Below are 17,439 nucleotides of genomic sequence, written 5' to 3' on the forward strand. Positions count from 1 at the left end.
CAGCAATCTGTCCCACTCATTCGGTGAGATCTCAGTCACTCAGCAGGCACCGTGTCACCACTTCTCCAGCTCTGGAACTGGGAGCCTGATAAATGCAGCTCTTTGAAAAAGTTAAGAGACGTCACCATGCTCTGAGCAAACAAGATGGGAGCAAGAAAATAAGTAAATTGAAGAAGAAAAAAAGAGTAAGAAAATAAAATAACATAAATAAAGAAATCAGAGAGTAGTTTAGACTTCCAAATTTATTCCCACTTCCTTGACCAATAAACTTGACCAAGAATTTACCTTGTGACACTTTTTGTCACCAAATGATCATTTGGAACTTCAAAATGATAATTTTGATCTGACTTTGTAAATATAAACTCAGCTCATTAGATGACAGACAAACCCAAGGAATTTAGTGGAAAATGCTCCTTATTTGGGAAAGTTGCCAAAGTAATCTTGATTATTTTCTGGAGCTGTAAAAACTTTCTGTGTTTATCCCTGAACATCCTTAATTCAGCCTCCTTAGCCTGAACCTAAGGATATTTCCATGCAGGATTCATCTGAGACTGACAGGTTTCCTGTATGTGTCTCTGTTTTGGCACAGCTGTTTCCTTTCATTTCCTGGAACTATGCTGGGCATCACTGCTGCAAGGGGCAGATGCAGCTTCTCCTCACTGGAACATTCAATCTCAAATGCCAGAGTGAGAGGGAGGGAGGCAAAACCCCAAGTTCACGTGCAACAGAAAGCAGAAGAACCAAAGGCGTGGTTGGATTGTTCTCTTGAGAAAATGGTCTAAAATCTCTGTCTCCAAGCCTGTGTTTCTAAGCCAAAGGTTCTGCAGGAAGCAGGGGATTACAGCAGGTTGAGGTGAGGCAGAGGTGGGGTGACTCATGAAGAACACAGCTCCTGCTGGGGATGCTGCTCATCCACCTGGGAAGTGGCTGCAAGTGCACAGGATCCATAAATACCTTTGTTATTCCTGTGCTGCCTCAGGGACTGCTGAGCCAGATTCTTCAAAACAGAGGTCCCATGGAGAGTCATGGACAGCTGACAAGGGTGAAGGGTTTTCTTCAAGTGTTGCTGATGCACAATCTACAAAGCCCCATCAGCCTGGCTTCCTGCACTGCTAAGCCATCATTTCCCCCTGGTTGCCATCCGAGGGCAGAGGTGCACAGGGGCTGCCCAGGAAAACTGGAATGCAGGAAGTGAAACAAGGACAGGAGCTGTCCCAAGCTGTCCCAAAGCCGTTGGTGCTGACTGCTGAACAAAACGGGAGCATAGATGAGGAACAGAGAGGCTGATCTGACAGGAAGGGTTGGAGTGCAGACACAGACAGGGCAATGGCTCAGGAGGGAGCTGCTGTCTGTTCAGGGGGTGACAAAGGGCTCCCTTAGTGAGCACACAGCTCCTGTGCTACTGCAGTGGAGCCTGTGCACGGGATCACCCCAGTGAAGCTCTGTGTAGTCCAGCTGGAAAAGAGCCCAGACATGTGAGAGTTTTTCATGAAGAGTTTTGCTGCTGACCAAACCAGGTTTGATGCAGAAGTCTCTTTTGGAAAACTGTAACCTTTTCCTCTACTGCTGTTGCATTATTTTTGAAGTATGATGCAACCCTCATACACAAAATAAAGCCTAGCTTATAAGCATTTTTGTTCATATGTACAAACCCCAGTAAAAAAAGTTGAACACAATATATACACTGGGAAATATAATCCTGGAATAGGTGTCAATAACATGATTGTTCTGCAAAATAATCCTGCCCACGTTGCCCTTCAGAGATCTCTTCCTCTTCAGGCGAGGTGTGTCAGCATTGGAGATGTTGGTTTGACTTGCCCTGGTCTCACTGTCCTCACAGGGCTCTGGGAAGGGGCTCAGGTCCATGTCCTCGTCTGCGTCGTGGTAGCAGCCGTCGAAAGCCATCGCTTGCACGGCGTCCATGCTGTACATCCCTGAGGCCTGGAAACAAGGGAGAGTTACCAGCAGGAGCCATGGTGGCAAAGCAGAAATGAATAAACCAGAAGATAAAGAAAGCTTTCCCCTCAGTGCTGAGCATGTGGAGAACAGGGCTGTCCCACAGTATGGCTCTCTGTGGGGCCTGCCCTCCTGAGCAGGACATGAGCAAGGATTCATCAAATGTCATAAACCACTCTTGTCTGTCTGATCATTGCCAGCTGCTGGCTGCCCATTCATGCCTCAGCTCCTGAAATAGAGCAACCTAACTCTCTCCTGTAGGTCTTGTGGGAAATTACTTCAAACATTGCTGGGAGTAGGTTTTTGATGGGATTATCCAATCATGTGAGCAACATATGCATTCTTTCTGTGCTCCTCCCCTCATGATATTCCAGCAAATGAGTTCACAGAGGGGATATTCTTCAAGCAAATGTTTTCTAAGTGAGAGCTTCACAGAAAGCAGATGTTTAACTTGTGGCTATTTCTACTTCAGGTACACTTTTCTAAAATTACCTTGTCATTCATCTGGTCTTGGGACAAAAAAAAAAAAAAAACAAACAAACCAGGAAACAGGGAGGAATATCATACAAGGGCATGCTGAGGTCTATTTCAGAGACAGGAGAAATACCTTGATTGATAGGTATTTGAAAATAGAAGGAAAGATATATTCCTCTGAGGGGGGAAAAAATATCCCTAACCTCTGCCACAAGGGAAAGGAGAGAAAGCACAGACCTTTCGGGATCTCAGAGAGGAGGACACTGTGTCTCCCTTCACCAAGTGAAAAAAAAGTGAGATAGAGAGTGGAGACCGAGATTGTTACTGTTCTGTTATCACAGGGGTGTATTATGATTACTCTGTGGCTTGCATGACACTTTCAGAAGGCAACAAAACACAGAGGGTTGTACCTTGCCCCTTTTTTTGAGTTGTTTTCTCTCTTCAATGGTGGTGAGATAGTTCACTGCTGCGTACTCGATGACTGACAGGAAGACAAAAAGGAAGCTGATCCATAAATACACATCCACAGCCTTTATGTAAGACACTTGAGGCATTGAGGCACTTACTCCTGTCATGATGGTGGACATTGTCAGCACTGTAGTTATACCTGCCAGAGAGAAGAGAGAGGTTAGCACAGTTCTGGCCCAGGTTCTGTTTAGCCCATCCCCACTGCAGAGCTCTGTGAGGGAGAGTGACTGACACCCCCTTTAACTCCCTCACACAGGCTCTGGCAAGTGGAGTGCACCATGAAGGACCCATCACACACCATGCTGAGAGCACTGAACCATCTCTCTGCTCACAGTGGTCACTGGGCAGCACTAGGAGCAGGTTTCTGTGGCAGCTCTGGGCCCTGCCACACACAGGGCAAAGCTGTGGCCTTTCTTCACTTCCCAGAGCCAGGGCTGCCGCTGCGTATTTTCTTGTCCAGGAAAATCACTAAAGAATCATTTTCCCTCCCAAGCCTTTCTCAAATTGTACTTCTTGAGAACAAATATAACTCCACAGCTCTCTAAAAGCAATCTAGCATAAAAATGCTACAGCCACTGAAACTAAGAAAAAATTATTTGCCTCAGCGTGACCAAAATTTCACCCTCATCTTTTCAATCTCTGCTCTTACATCAGCTATTCACTTCATTTTGGTTTGCTCCAGCTCAGGGGAAAAAAAAAATCAAAAAAACAACACTCAACTCAGGCTCTGCTTTTAAAGAAATCAGTGTAACTCTGTCAGACAGCACTGTCAGCTGAGTCTCTGCAGCCCTTCTCCAGTTCTACCCCAGTTCAAGTCCACTGGAACATACAAGAACTCTCCCCCTACCTCTCTGCAGCTTTTTTTAGTTTGAAGGATGGAGGGATGGAGCTTGAAATACACCATGTTAGAGGAAATCAATTTATTTAATGTACATATACTCTAGGCCAAGGAGCTAGGCTTATTAAACTTTGTTGTTAAGGTTTCCTATAAATTATGTATGATTATGCTAATGAAATGTGCTTTATTCATGGAACTCCTGATGCATAACCTTCTGCAGAAATCCATACATAAAAAACATGATCAGAAAAACCATCTTGACAACATTAAAAACTGCCTACTGAGAATTAAAAGGTTATTTGTAAAGATGAAGTTAAATTTCTTCTAAATAAAAGGAATTCATAGATGCATGAATAAAAGTAGGTAGGAGGTACTATAATTTGTTTACAGATTAACAAAGAGATTTATATCTCATGTATTAATAGCTTTAGACTCTGCTAATAGAAAGGAATCTGAGTGGCTACAGTCCTATTTTTTCTAGATTTATATAGTTACAGAGAAAAATGAGGGCTTTTTCTCTTGCCTAAGAAATATGGCAACACACAGTTGGCTTCTGGGACCAGCATCAGTGAGAAGAAAGAACAGGAACTTCTTTATTTTAACCTGACAGTTGCAGGACTCAGGTGCATTATGGTTGCATTAGATATCTTAACAAATTTCCATCAGATCTTCAGAGATCCTAATTTTTGAAAAAATCTACTCACTCCAGGGCCATCAGTATTATATTCCCAACAAAGACAGCCTTGAAGTGGCATCCAATGATACACCAGTGAGAAAAAAATAAGTTTCTATAAAAAACCATAATAGGTCCTCTTCTCCTGAGCTGAGGAGTTCACAACCTACTTTTTGGCTTCCACAAAGATTGTGTGTCTTGCACAGCTAAGACACCAAAGCAAACATTCCTAAGGTGCCCCACAATGAAAGGCTTTGCCACACAGGCAGCTGTTTCCAAGTTGGTAGGAAGATAGTGAATGTTTCTTGAGAAAAAGAAGAGCTGCAGAGCTTTTCCACAGACTGGGCTACACCTAATGATCCATGGATCTGGGGAGGGATCTGACTGCCTGTTCCTACCTGTTACTTTGCAGGGAAGAGGGAAGGAAAACCCAGGTTTTGCAATTAAGTAAAATTCTATCAGGAAATCTGCAGAATCATCCCTTTTTGCTTTTGTGTGAGCTGTTTCCAAAAATAGCAAAGCCAGTCTGAACAAACATCCCCTTTCCAAATGCAGAGACTGACTACAGGTAATGACAACAGAGGTAATAACAGTGTTGTTCAGGCAGTTATCTGATATTTTTGCTCACATCCTGTGTAAATAAGGTAACTCCAAACCCTCCCCTCTCAATTCTATACCTCCCAAAGAATATACAGCAAAGATTTACCTAGTGACACCCTGGCAGGAACAGCTCTTCTGTCAATCCAAAAGGAAACCCAAGACAGCATCACCATCAGCATGGCTGGGAAATAGGATTGTAGCACAAAAAAGAAAATGTGTCTGCGGAGTGCAAAGTTGATAAACAGTCTGTTGTACCAACCTATTGGGGAAAAAAAGGAGAGGAACAGGTTGGGGAGAAGAGAAGAGAGCTGTGTTATTTGTGAGCTCTGTTTGCTGGCCCCTCCTTCTGGCAGGAGCAGTAAATGCCTCAGAAACCTTGCCAGCACCTTAGTTATACACAGTGCTTTACAAACTGTCCATCCTCCCTCATTTATGGGAGCATGTCTAAAACACTCTGTTATAACTGAGGCTGGGAAATTGAAAAAAAATCAAATAGACTTGAAATGAAACTGCCAGGAGAATACAGACAGGATACAATTGTGCAGAGATGCCAACACCCTGCCTTCCCTGAATTACCTGACAAGAAGCAGCCCTTCCTTCCAGGTTTTTTTGGGTGTTTTTGGTGGAAGCTGCCTGCCGGCCCAGCACTCACTTGAGAGGACAGGGTGCCATCTAGTGAATTTAGGGAGTGCTCTGCCTGAGCAGCACTGCATCCCTGCTGCACCTCCTGCCACGGCAGGGAAACCAGGTTTCAGGGAGGGAAAAAGGCAGAAGTGGGTGCCTGCACAGCATCTGCCTGTCCAGGACTGACAGAGCCATCTGTGAGCCTGTGCTGGAGCACTCCTGCCATCACAAAGAGGGACTCTGTAGAGAAGAACATATCAAAATGAACCCCAAATAATATTAAATGTTCTATTGTGTTTTCAGTTTTGTGGAGAAGGCTTTTTGCTTAAAAGATTATTGTCTCTAAAATGGATTTAAATTGTTGCTCCTCTGGAGGCCTGGGAACTCCAAAAGCCTAAACACCACAGCTGCTGTTCACTGAGATTCACAGGACAGGAGATGCAGAACCTGAAATGCAGAAAGCTGCTTTATGGGAATGATGACTCTCATTAGATGCTGCTGTTTGTTCTCCACTATCATTTACTTGGAGGGTAAATTTGCCTCCAACAAGAAACAAAAAAAACAAGACAAAGTGGAACCTCCTGAACAAAACAAAACCTCAAAGCCAAGTGTAAGTCTAAATTCTGATTACCAGATATGCTACAAGTACTATCCCAGTGGTCCCTGGGACTTAAAAAAATCTTTGCTTTCACCTTTATGCTGCTGAATAAGCTCACCCACAGAATCTCTGCATGTTAAGTGTAAAGTTACACTCTGCAAAGTCCAAGATGCTGTGAGGTGCTGCAAAGCCCTGGGTGCAGGGCCCTTGTGAGGGTGCCCTGCTGTGCTCAAGGCTCTCTCTGCTTGCCTTGAGTGGTTTTTGATAAGAATAGCAAGGCAGAAAGAAGCCAGCTGAGGTCCTGGGACCCAGTGTGGTGGAAAATATTCCAGTCTCCTTCTGGCAACAAGGACAAATTGGATGCAGCTCTCAGCAAGGCAGAGTTATCATAGCAGGGTATCCACATGACAGTGGCCCTTGAAAGATGGAGCTCTGTTCTTGGCTCACACAGGAGCAGGAGATAAGGGTGAAGAACCTTATCAAGCTGTGAATTCCTCACTGCTGAGGCTGCATCACAATTTAAACTGGGATTTCTGCATTCAGTAGTAGCCACCACAATTTTGGATGGCCCTCTTTTGAAAACAAAAAGAAAATAACCTGTAAATAAAATACACTAAATAAATATATCTGCTTTCTTTAAAGGCTTTTTTCCAAAGACTTGTGCACTTCATTGTATTAAATGCAGCAATTTCTCTTTTATTCATCTGTTTTGATATAAAGGGCATTAACCAAACTGAAATAAATTGACTCAGACTGCAAAGTACAATAGCAAGAGTGCTGTTTTCTTTGGTTAAATATCTATGGTTAGACTACTTACATAGAGAAGTGTTTCAAAATTTATAATTTCATGTAAAACACAAGGAAGACAAATGCTCACCCTGCATGAAATCAAACCATGAACCCCTAAAGCTTTGTGCAGTTTGCCAGAAAGTATATAGCAAGATCTACAGGGAGAAATAAAACCTGTCTGAGGCAGATCAACCTGAATTTAAACTATGTTGCACTGACATAAAGTATTTTTTTTCCTGCAACTTTATGTATAAACAAGGAAAATTAAGCAAATCATGAATTAGACCTGAACAGGTAATAATCTCATATGAAAATCCTCAAGTTAGCAGACTTTTAGTGATGTTACACAGCTCCAAAAGTGAGGATATTTTAGCCAGTAAAACACACTGGAATTCCTCGTTTGCTTTCTAGTATCTGACCCTTTAGGATTTCCATTTTCAAGCTTTTCTGTATAGCCAGGACATAAAGATTCCTGTAAATTCAATATTCCAGTGGCTTTCAGAGAGGCACCATGATTTTGCAAGAGCTCAGAACAGCACATTTTTGGTGGTTGTGCTTTTTTTTCCAGGCTCTTAATGCCAGATATGAATTTACAAGTATTATTATGGCCTTTTTTCCCTAAAATAAAGTTTTATATTGATAATGCAAAGAGAACCAAGGCCCCAGACTGACAAGACCTCATTTGAACTGATCTCTCAGCAGCCACTGTCATTTACTAGCAAAGATTTGAATGTGAAGGACATTCTGCATGAATTTATCCTGTGCTGCTCTCTGCTGAGGAGAGGGGCTTACTGTACCAGTACTGCTGTAAAAAGCAAGTCCACTGGAAGCACTGAATTCCTCAATGAAGAACTGGGAGAGGGAGATGTGCTCATCTGTGCTCAGGGACTTGTTGCCATGTTTCCAGTACAGCATCAGATCATCCTCATTGTATGCATCTGTGAGAGAGCAGAAAGTGAGGTTATAGAGTTCCTGATCACTTCCTCTTCCCTTTCTTAGGGACAGGAGGCCACTCAAGCAATCTGGGAAAACCCCAAAGAAACATTTTTCACACCAATTTGTCAGTTGGCATGGCAAAAGAGCATGTTCCATCTTGTTCCAAGTGCAGCCCTGTGCCCTGCCAGCAGCTTCCAGCTGAGGCAGGGGTGAAAAAGCAGATGTTTCACACTAACACAAGCACCCATCTTCATTTTTCCAACAAGTCAAAAACTGACATTTTATTTTACTTTTAATCTGTACATCTTTTTTCTCAGAGAAAAAAACTCTCATGATTTTTGAGAGATTTTTAGATTTAGGCCTTGGAATACATACCAGTGGGAATAAAGCAGGGTGCATCATTGTTTTTCCACCTTGCCAAAGCTCACTGAAAGATCCTAAATTGCTTACAGTTCAATATGTACATGCTGAAGGGTTCAGGTGACACCTCAAAGCAAGTGAAAGAGGTATAATGCACAAGAGGGAGTGCTGGTAAGAATGCACATGTGAAGAAAAATTAGGAATTAAACTTACAGCTTTCCAGTTCCAAAGAACAGTTCTGTGTGTCCAGAGGAAACCTGCTGAAATCCATGAAGCACATAGCAGAAACTGTTATTCTGCAGAAAAGAAGAGAAAAACAGAAATAAAATGAATAATTTCACACTTAGCTGTGCACACACCTTAGTACCAATCTGCTGTTTAGGATCCTATTGATTGAGGTTTTCTGACATTTTAGATGCCTCTAAAATAGCTTCAAGATGGTGAAATAAAGTTAAATCAGTGAGAGATCCTATTTTTTTTTTAAAGCCCCATAAATAGTCTTTATTATTAAATACATTACCTTTGATTTTTAAACCCTATATTTGGCCTGATTCTTCATTAGCCTTTCACACATTTTGGTTTGAAGGTTTACAATTACAAAGATTAACAAAGGGAGTTCACATTTCTTCACTTGATTTCTCATAGACTGAAGTAGATAATATTACAGATTAGAGCAAATATTATTCCAAGGGATGTTTTCCTAGCTAGAATGATTATAATATTTAATTGTAAAAAGAGATTAGCTGCAATTTCTGGAAGCTTACTCTCCTCTTAAATGGAATGCTTTGTATTGTAAAAAGCTTAAGGAAATCTAGGCAAAGCCTATTTCACATTCCACCTGCTTTTCCACAAATGTTTAGAGGACAAATACCCCTTTGTATTTAATAAAGAACAAACAAAAAAAAAATGAACCTGCTAGGGGCAGCAAATTAAATATGGTAAATATTGCCACATTTCCCTTTCCTGTCACAGCTTGCATGTCATTTGATGGTTAAGTTCAATTTTTCAGTTTTGCACAAATGGAATCCCACAGGGATTTCAGTGAGGGTTATACAAGTGCCCTTTGAAAACCTGGGCTCAGTAACCACACTGTAGCTGAAGTTTTACAAATCTAAGACTTTACTGGCTTGAAATCAGATTCTAAGAGTGAAGACATGCATAGGACTTCTAACTATGGATGTTGTTTCCATCCTTCAGCTATTGGCTAAAGGACATGGGAACAAGAGGAAAAGAAAGTCTGTTTTAGCAACAGATCTGGATTTTGGGTTCACTTTGCTTCAATGAAACCCTGGATGCCAGCCACTGAAGAAAAACTGTGAAATATGCAGATTTATTGCATGTAAGTATTTGGAATTTAATTTACTTACTACATGTAAAACTAGCAATAAAAAAGGGTATTTTAAAGCACATCTAAGGAACAATTCCTGCTTCTCACTTGGAAAATCACTGATGCAAGCCTTAGTGGAGGGGTATAGTTCCTCTGATCCCTCCTTCTCAACAATTATGGAAATTAATACAGCAATAAAAAGCACACTTCACCTCATCGTTCCTTACTTGAACATACACTACTTAAAAATAGTGTACAGCTGTTGTTGTGAGGATTTCTGCCTGTCCTCATGACAGAGGAGATAAATTCATTAATTGCTGCAACAATAATTACACAGCCACAACCTCAAATGCTTCCATAAATCTTCAAACTGTCCAGATTGGATGAACTATCACTTCTGTGCTCAGAGCTAATTAGTACCAAACTGAATTTCTGCAATGCACAGGCCTCAGATTCCTTACCCTAGGGGGAAAATTGCTGCATTGAAACTATTTCTGCCACATCATCCAAATCTCCTTCAGAAAGCAAAGCAGTAACATACACAGGGAAGGGAGACACATTAATGACCTTGCTGTTCCAGTTCTGGAATTGCTGTTTCACTTTCCAGTTCCTTTTAGTCCCAGAACACTGGTGGTATCAGCACCAAAAATCTGTGCCTATCTAGAGCCCTGGTTTGTATCACTGGCATGTTAACTGGGTGAAAATAGCTGAGACAGTTTCAAAAGACTCAGGAAAAAGAATAAAACAAACAAAACTACCAAAATGATGGTTATTTGTTAATAATTATTTGCTTTACTGTACTCAGTAGCAATACTGCTGGAGCCACTGGTAAGGAACTAACACCTGATGGGAAACAATACCTGAATGATAGAAAAAATATGTTTTCAATCCTCATTTAATTTTCCCACTGGCATACCAGTTTCTCATGATGTGCTACCAGGGGATTAATGCCAGAATCTTACCTGCAAGCATTTCCAGTCATTTTAATTACATGACAACTGCAGCCATGGATGTTCTCAGGGAAGGGTATTTCCTCACCTCAGGCTGAAGAGCACATTGCCATCAGGGTACACTCGGAGCATGATGTTTTCCACAGTTGTATCATGGATGAAAGATCTTTTGGAGTGCACAAAAAACACATCAGGCACCCAGATCTTCTTTATCAGTCGTCCATCAAAAGTCATGCTTTTGTTTTTGTCGCTACGGAATGAGAGCCTCTCGTCCTTCCAGTAGTGTCTGAGATACAAAGTCATGGTGAAGTCCTTTGTTTCATTAAAAATAAAAGGAGACAATACTTGGTTTAGTCATGTGCAATAGAAAACACACAAATTACATATGCAAAGGATCAATTTCTTCTTTGCACATTATCTGAAAGATCCTTAATAAGAAGAACCAAGCATCACTCAATGAGTTTGAATTTGAATATTGATGAGATTTTGTCTCGTCCCTGGTGTCTGAGGCTAAGACTTCATTTATCCTTAGATAAAACTTCTACATATTTCAGTGGTCTTCTGGATTGGGCCAGCTGTGCAGTGATAAAGAAGCTTTAAAACCAGACAAGGGTAAATGGAAAAAATGTTTCCTCTGGAAATCTTCACAACCTTCTCCAAGAATAGACTGTGGTTCCCTTAAGGTTCCTTTACAAAGGCATTAACTGGAGTTCTTCATGAGCACTAGGTCAATTTTTAAAATCCACAAGCCTGTTCATTTTGTACAAATATTGTACAGGGGCTAAATTAATACATTTATTAATCAAATGCATCATTAAGAAACAATTCAATGAATATCATAAGAGTAAGGAGTTAGATTTTACAATAATTAAAATAACTACACTATTTTTTTACTATAAAACATTATTACAAATATTTTATGATCCTATTTAGAGAAACATTATGACTGCAAATCTACATGTGGGAAGAGATGGAGAGGATGCTGCAAAGCCAGTGTGAGCTTCTGCACAGCCTGACTGCTCTGTGTTCACCTATATAAATTTTGTCTTATTAAGCAGACACCATTTATCTCTGTAGAACATTTGCTTCTGGTAAGAATACTGTGAAGAGAGTTTGATCTTCCCCTGTAATATGATTTTGTGATTTGAGTAGGTTTGTAAAGGAGTGCAGGAGCTCATACTGACAATATTAGTGACAATTTGGGCTGAAGAATGGACATTCTTCAATGCATTCCAGTACCACAGGCCCTAAGTGCAGTGTCTCCTCCCCAGGACCATTTCTGGAACTCATGTTCCTCTTTCCATTTGTTATGATCACAGCTCCACCCAAGCCACAATTATGGAACACTCAGATTTGCATAGGCAAAAGAAGCAAAGAACATGAAGCCTCATCATGCAATGGAGCATTCAAACCAGAGCACTGCCCACTCTGAGCTGTTCCTCTGGCCCAGGGAGAAATTCAACACTTACTAATGTAAATGCATGCTTCAAGGCAAGGATGTGCTCTTTAAGGTTAGCTTTCTTTACCTACATTATTCTGTACCATCCATCTGCATGTTTCTGAACCCCTTGTGTTTTTACTGAAACCCTTTATTCCAGTCCTGCTCACCATGTCCACTTCAGAAATGCTGTCAATGCTCTCCACCTGCACATCAATGCCCACAGGTATTGGTGACCCTGCATGGGAACAGAAAGACGCATGAGGAGCAAAAATCCATATTTTTAAAGGGGAGACAGCAACACCAGCAGGACACAGAGAATACTGTATCCCAGAATTTACTGCAGGCTCTCCACCTTAAAAAAACAATGAAGAAAGGCAACAAAGTAAAACAGTTGTGAAAATAAGCACAAGATGTTCAGTGCTCTTTTTGCAGTTGGTTTTGGCACAGCAGTTTGGCCAGCAGTGGCAGTGTCCTTGTGATGCCACAGCAAATTAATGAACCCCTTGGAGTGCAATTCAGAACCACCATGGGAAAACGCTGAGTAAATACATGGAATACATCAAAGATTGCAAAGCTTTCTCACCACTTCCAATGCTCATTCACAAAAAACATACTTATTCTGACTCTTATTATCTTTAGTTACTGAGCTGTTCAAGGTTTGGTATAGCTGGTCATGAAAAAGCACTGCTTGCTCACCACCTCTCAAGGGAAAAGCTGTACACATGCTAATCATGGTCTGTCACTGTGTTGTGTATTTACTGAGTGCATTTTTAGGATGAAGTTACCCCAAACCAATTAAAAATTACAGCCATATTTGAAATGATTTCCACTCTTTTCAGTGTGAAATATCAAGAATGAAGGATGTAGTTCCTCATGGGCTGTGTCATTCCACTAATTGATTAATCAATTCCACAGGGGAGGAAGAGAGGAGCATGTATATATGCATATCACACCACCACCCCAAGAAGATTCTGCTTTTAGCATGAAAATCAGTAGTAATTATTGTGCACAGGATTCCAATCACTTATCTCAAAAATAGCCAGCTAAAATATTTTTTAAGTACACATTTCAAATAACCAGTTAAAAGCATGAATACAGTGAAGTCTGAACAGCAACAGCTTTTCTAACTTATCTTTTTCTTGTCTTTTCCTTTTAGCCCTGTCAATCCAAAATAGTCCAGGAACATCACTCTGGTGATAACCAGCCACAATACCGTGTCCCTTTTTGGAATTATCCTTAAAATAGCAGCCTTCGAGGATTACACAGCTGCCTCCAGTTCTTACCAGTAAAGATCTTGAACTATTTTAGAGGTATTTTTAAATCTGGCTCTGTAATCTCTTGATTTTACTTGTCTTTTTTTAATGGGGAGTCTGTCCCTGCACAGAACAGATGAAGATGCACTGTGCATGGGAAATAAAGTGAGATGTTCTCAGAGTTAGCAGGGCACACCAGAAAATATTTAGGCACTGACAAGAGCTGGGCTCCTTGGCTCAGAAATCGTGTCCCTCTCTGAGAGGAATGCCTACCTCAGCCTCTTGGCCAAAGCCCAAAGATTCAGGGCTCTAGAGAGCAAAGTTTGTTAATAAAACACCAAGCAGTACTTTGGAAAAATGCTGCTTCTTCTGGAGAATAGAGACAGGAAAAGACAGCTGCTCCAGAGGCTGATGCACAAAAGTATCAATGAATATATTCAGCCAGACTCCTTCATACAAAACAACAGAAATTTTTCAACTTCTCCTAAACTAGTTTTGCCCACTTCTTGCTTTGTCTTGATCATGACACCAAAATAGTTTATTTACACGAAATACCAGCTTGTAGCAAACGCTGGTACAAAAGTGCCTGGTTGTAATCTGAGTCATCTTTTCTGTATTCCACTGAAATCTTGTAAATTAAAAACAGGTTCAGCCAAAGTAGAAGTCATTGTGGAATTTATACCTGATGTGAGCATCGTTCACAAAAGGCATTCACACATCATTTAAATGCAAACAACAATTTATACTGAATTATGTGGGTGGAACAGGAGGGGAGGGGGAACAGCTCTCAATGTCAAGAAAGGTTTTACCAGTTCCTGAGGCAAGGACAAATCTAAAGCAAATAAAGTGAAATGTCTCCCATCAGCATTCTTCAGGCAAACAAGGAGCTCAGCACAAATCACATCCCAGAATCAGACATCTGACTTTCTAAGCCTGTGTTGTGTAGTGAGGAAAAGGCTTTTCTTAGTGACTGCTGCTCCAAGTGTGATGACAGCAGTTCTAGTATTTTTTGTCATTTCAAAAATCACAGACAATTTCTTACCCAAACAAATATTATTCCAGTGTGAGCAAAATTTCCATCAGCTCCTCTGGGCAGACACAAAGGATCTGATCACAGAACTAGAAATCAGTGCAGCTTATGGTTATGTTGGCTGCATGCACACAAACCAAAGTGCCCCTTATCCATAAATACACACAGAGACACCTGATTCTTGGAAAGGACAGCCTGTACTGCACTGGGAACTACTATAAAAATAGGCTGGTGGTGACAATGAATAGCATAAAAGAAATCAAAACCTATGGCCAGGAGAAATACAGTGAACAATTCCAAAGTGAATTGAATAAAAAGGGAACTGTTACAATTAAATTCATTCCTGATTAGGTAGAAATGCGAGAAGTGTGAAACAGACTCCTTGAGAAGAGATTGCTCTTCTCTGTCTGAAGAAAGACAACAACCTTACTCATGATGCTTAGTGAGAAAACACTGTCCAGTCAAGCATTCAGCACAGAGAATTATTAAAGCAGAATTACCCCAGCCCTGATCCATTACTAACAGATCAGAGCAGCTGCAAATATTTCCTTCCCATTCTGACTCTACTTTGGCAACAAATGTAAGTAGATAATAAAGACAGTAAAGACTGCACAGATATGATCACTGTGCTGTTCAATTTTCTCATCTGGAGCACTTCTATATCATTGTCACTAACACACCCAACAAGATACCTATGGCCTCAGTCTGGTCTAATCATGGTTTTTGGGAACATTTCTCTGTGTGATTAAAAATCACCTCCACTAGAAACAGGAGGGACAATTAGCTATTGGGAACAGGCTGCTAGGAACTGTAATTTCTTCATCCCTTGGATTTGTTTTGTCACAAGAGGCTGTTTTTATTAAAAAAAAACATAATTACAGTAAGAATTGAAAAGGTTCCTAAACCAGCCAAAATAGGAAAGCAATTTTTCCTACCTCTGTGTCTGCACCAAGCTTTCTCCCTGCTAGACTGAGAATTTCAATCTCTGGCTGACCATCAGACAACAGCATCAAATTCCCTTTAAAAAAAGCAACCAGAGCAAAGCTGTGGTTTTTATTTCCCAGTTTGACAAAACTGGGGATGGCAGAGAGGATTTTGTTATTAAATTGAGCAGCTTCAGTTGCTTCTGGAGGGTCACTACAAATCATTATTTTAGAGGGATTAGTGATTTTCACAATGGTGGCTCCACAGATGTTCAGGATAATTACTCCTCAACAGAAAAAAAAAGCATTGTTTTCAGACAGGTTTGACTTTATGCAAGCCATTTCCAGTCTTTTATTTTAAAGGTTTAAGCATAGCAAAAGAATTCCTTGATGAGCATGGAATTTTATTAATAGACAGTACATCAGGCTAATTCTGTAATACCCTTTCTAGAAGGGATATTATGTAAAAAGGATATCTATCCTTTTAGCATTTTTAGGATCAATTTCTACAGTAATAATGACTGGTTTAGTGAATGCTATAATATTTTTATAATAATCAGACCTTTGGGCACACAACAGATTGCACCTGAAGATCTATGGGATAAATGTTGAATTTAGAAACAACTGCACCCAGCTGGCTTTGTATATGTTACAAAAATCTACCAGCAAGAGATAGAGACTAAGGCAGAATTAAGATCTGTAGGTGGACTTGGTTCTAAAACAGAGGAAGAAAACTGGATAGAAATGTAAACAAGCTCAAGGGAGGTGAAGCTTTGTGGATTTTTAAATTTTCTTCTGGCAATGACAGGAACAGGAGAATTACTGGCAACAGTATTTTCTTCTTGTTACTACTGTGTTTCTTTCTTTTTTAAGTAAGAAACAAAGGTGGTCTGGTATGAGCAGTAACCAGCCCTTGGAGTGGAAGATTTAGCAATGTGAAAGAAAAAAATCCAGAGGAAGACTATTAGAGGTCTTGCAAATAATCAATATATTTCCTCTCCTCTCCTGTCCTGGATCCCCAGTTATTCCTTCCAGTAAGAGGTGACAAAAATTCTATTTTCACCCATGTGAGTCTTCACCACAGGGAGAAGACATTTCTCATCTTTCAGGGAGAGCTGTGGTGCAAAACAGAAAAGAACTTGGGGGCAAAGAGCTGTTAGAATTGCAGCACTTTTTGAAGATACATTGGGCCATATTTTCTTTCCTTCCCTCCCCCCTTTTACCTTCATATATAATATATTATTATATATTATATAACATATATTATGTATATTTATGTATTATACATATATTTTGAAGAGGGAGGAAGCATAAAGGGGGAGGTGATATAATGGGATTTCTGATCCTCTGAAAATTCAGAATGAAGATTATGTTTAATTGCAGATTGAGGTGCAAATTTTCAGGAAAGACCTCTTGACCAACTAAATGCTTGTGAATTATTTTCATAATTTCTAATACTTACTTATGTTATTATCTTCTATATTGGTTAAAAAAGAAGAGATCATCAATTTTAAAACTTTAACTAACACACTTGTAATGTAGGAAACTACAGGTCCTTAAGACACAAGGTAGAAGAAAAAACAATATATATATAAAAAAACAGTACAAAGACATTTATACACACATGCATGTGTTACTTCCACCAGTACTTTGAAATAAGATAGTTCAGAAAATAAAAATATATAGATAAATAGATGTATAATAAGGAAAAAAAAGTAGATTTAAAGCATTTCTATGGATTTGCTCTCAGACCTCTCTCAACGTGGAGTTTTGGCTGCTATGGCAATTTGCATTGTGGCCCTCACATCTGAGCTGTTACAAGTCAGGATATGCTGAGAAGTCTCATTCATTGTCTGTGCTCACCCTTTCTTGCTGAATTTAAAACTTGGGGATGGGCATTCCAAGAAGTGCTGGCAGCATAATTTCATTTCTGACTTTTTCTCCACTCCCAGTTTAAGCTGCCTTCTCACTTGCAAACCAAACAGGACCATGACATTACACAGAAGGCAAGAATCAAACAACAACCCAACAAAAAATTCAGGAAAGAAAAAAACACCACCAGCTTCCATCAACAAGAGCCTGGCTTAGAGAGTAAATACAATGCAACAATGCCAAGTTTAGATTGTTAAAGTTTGGGTGCACTGAATTGTTGGTTTGCTTCACTTATCCTCACTGTACCATGAACTGCAAAGTAACATT

General features: G+C 40.3%; 1 protein-coding gene across 1 annotated transcript in view; it reads right to left on the reverse strand.

The window, feature by feature from the left end:
- Positions 1-1,638: 1,638 nt before the first annotated feature.
- GABRR3 (gamma-aminobutyric acid type A receptor subunit rho3) overlaps positions 1,639-17,439 on the reverse strand; it is a 31,162-nt gene continuing 15,361 nt past the window's right edge. Inside the window, exons 5-11 of the mRNA XM_058799922.1 lie at positions 12,202-12,269; positions 10,682-10,905; positions 8,530-8,612; positions 7,818-7,958; positions 5,116-5,268; positions 2,841-3,037; positions 1,639-1,941 (exon numbers count right to left, since the gene is read on the reverse strand). Coding sequence (XP_058655905.1) covers positions 1,639-1,941; positions 2,841-3,037; positions 5,116-5,268; positions 7,818-7,958; positions 8,530-8,612; positions 10,682-10,905; positions 12,202-12,269 — 1,169 coding nt within the window. The remainder of the gene's footprint in view (positions 1,942-2,840; positions 3,038-5,115; positions 5,269-7,817; positions 7,959-8,529; positions 8,613-10,681; positions 10,906-12,201; positions 12,270-17,439) is intronic.

The sequence above is a fragment of the Ammospiza caudacuta genome, chromosome 2 (assembly GCF_027887145.1).
Source record: "Ammospiza caudacuta isolate bAmmCau1 chromosome 2, bAmmCau1.pri, whole genome shotgun sequence".
Classification (NCBI taxonomy): domain Eukaryota; kingdom Metazoa; phylum Chordata; class Aves; order Passeriformes; family Passerellidae; genus Ammospiza; species Ammospiza caudacuta.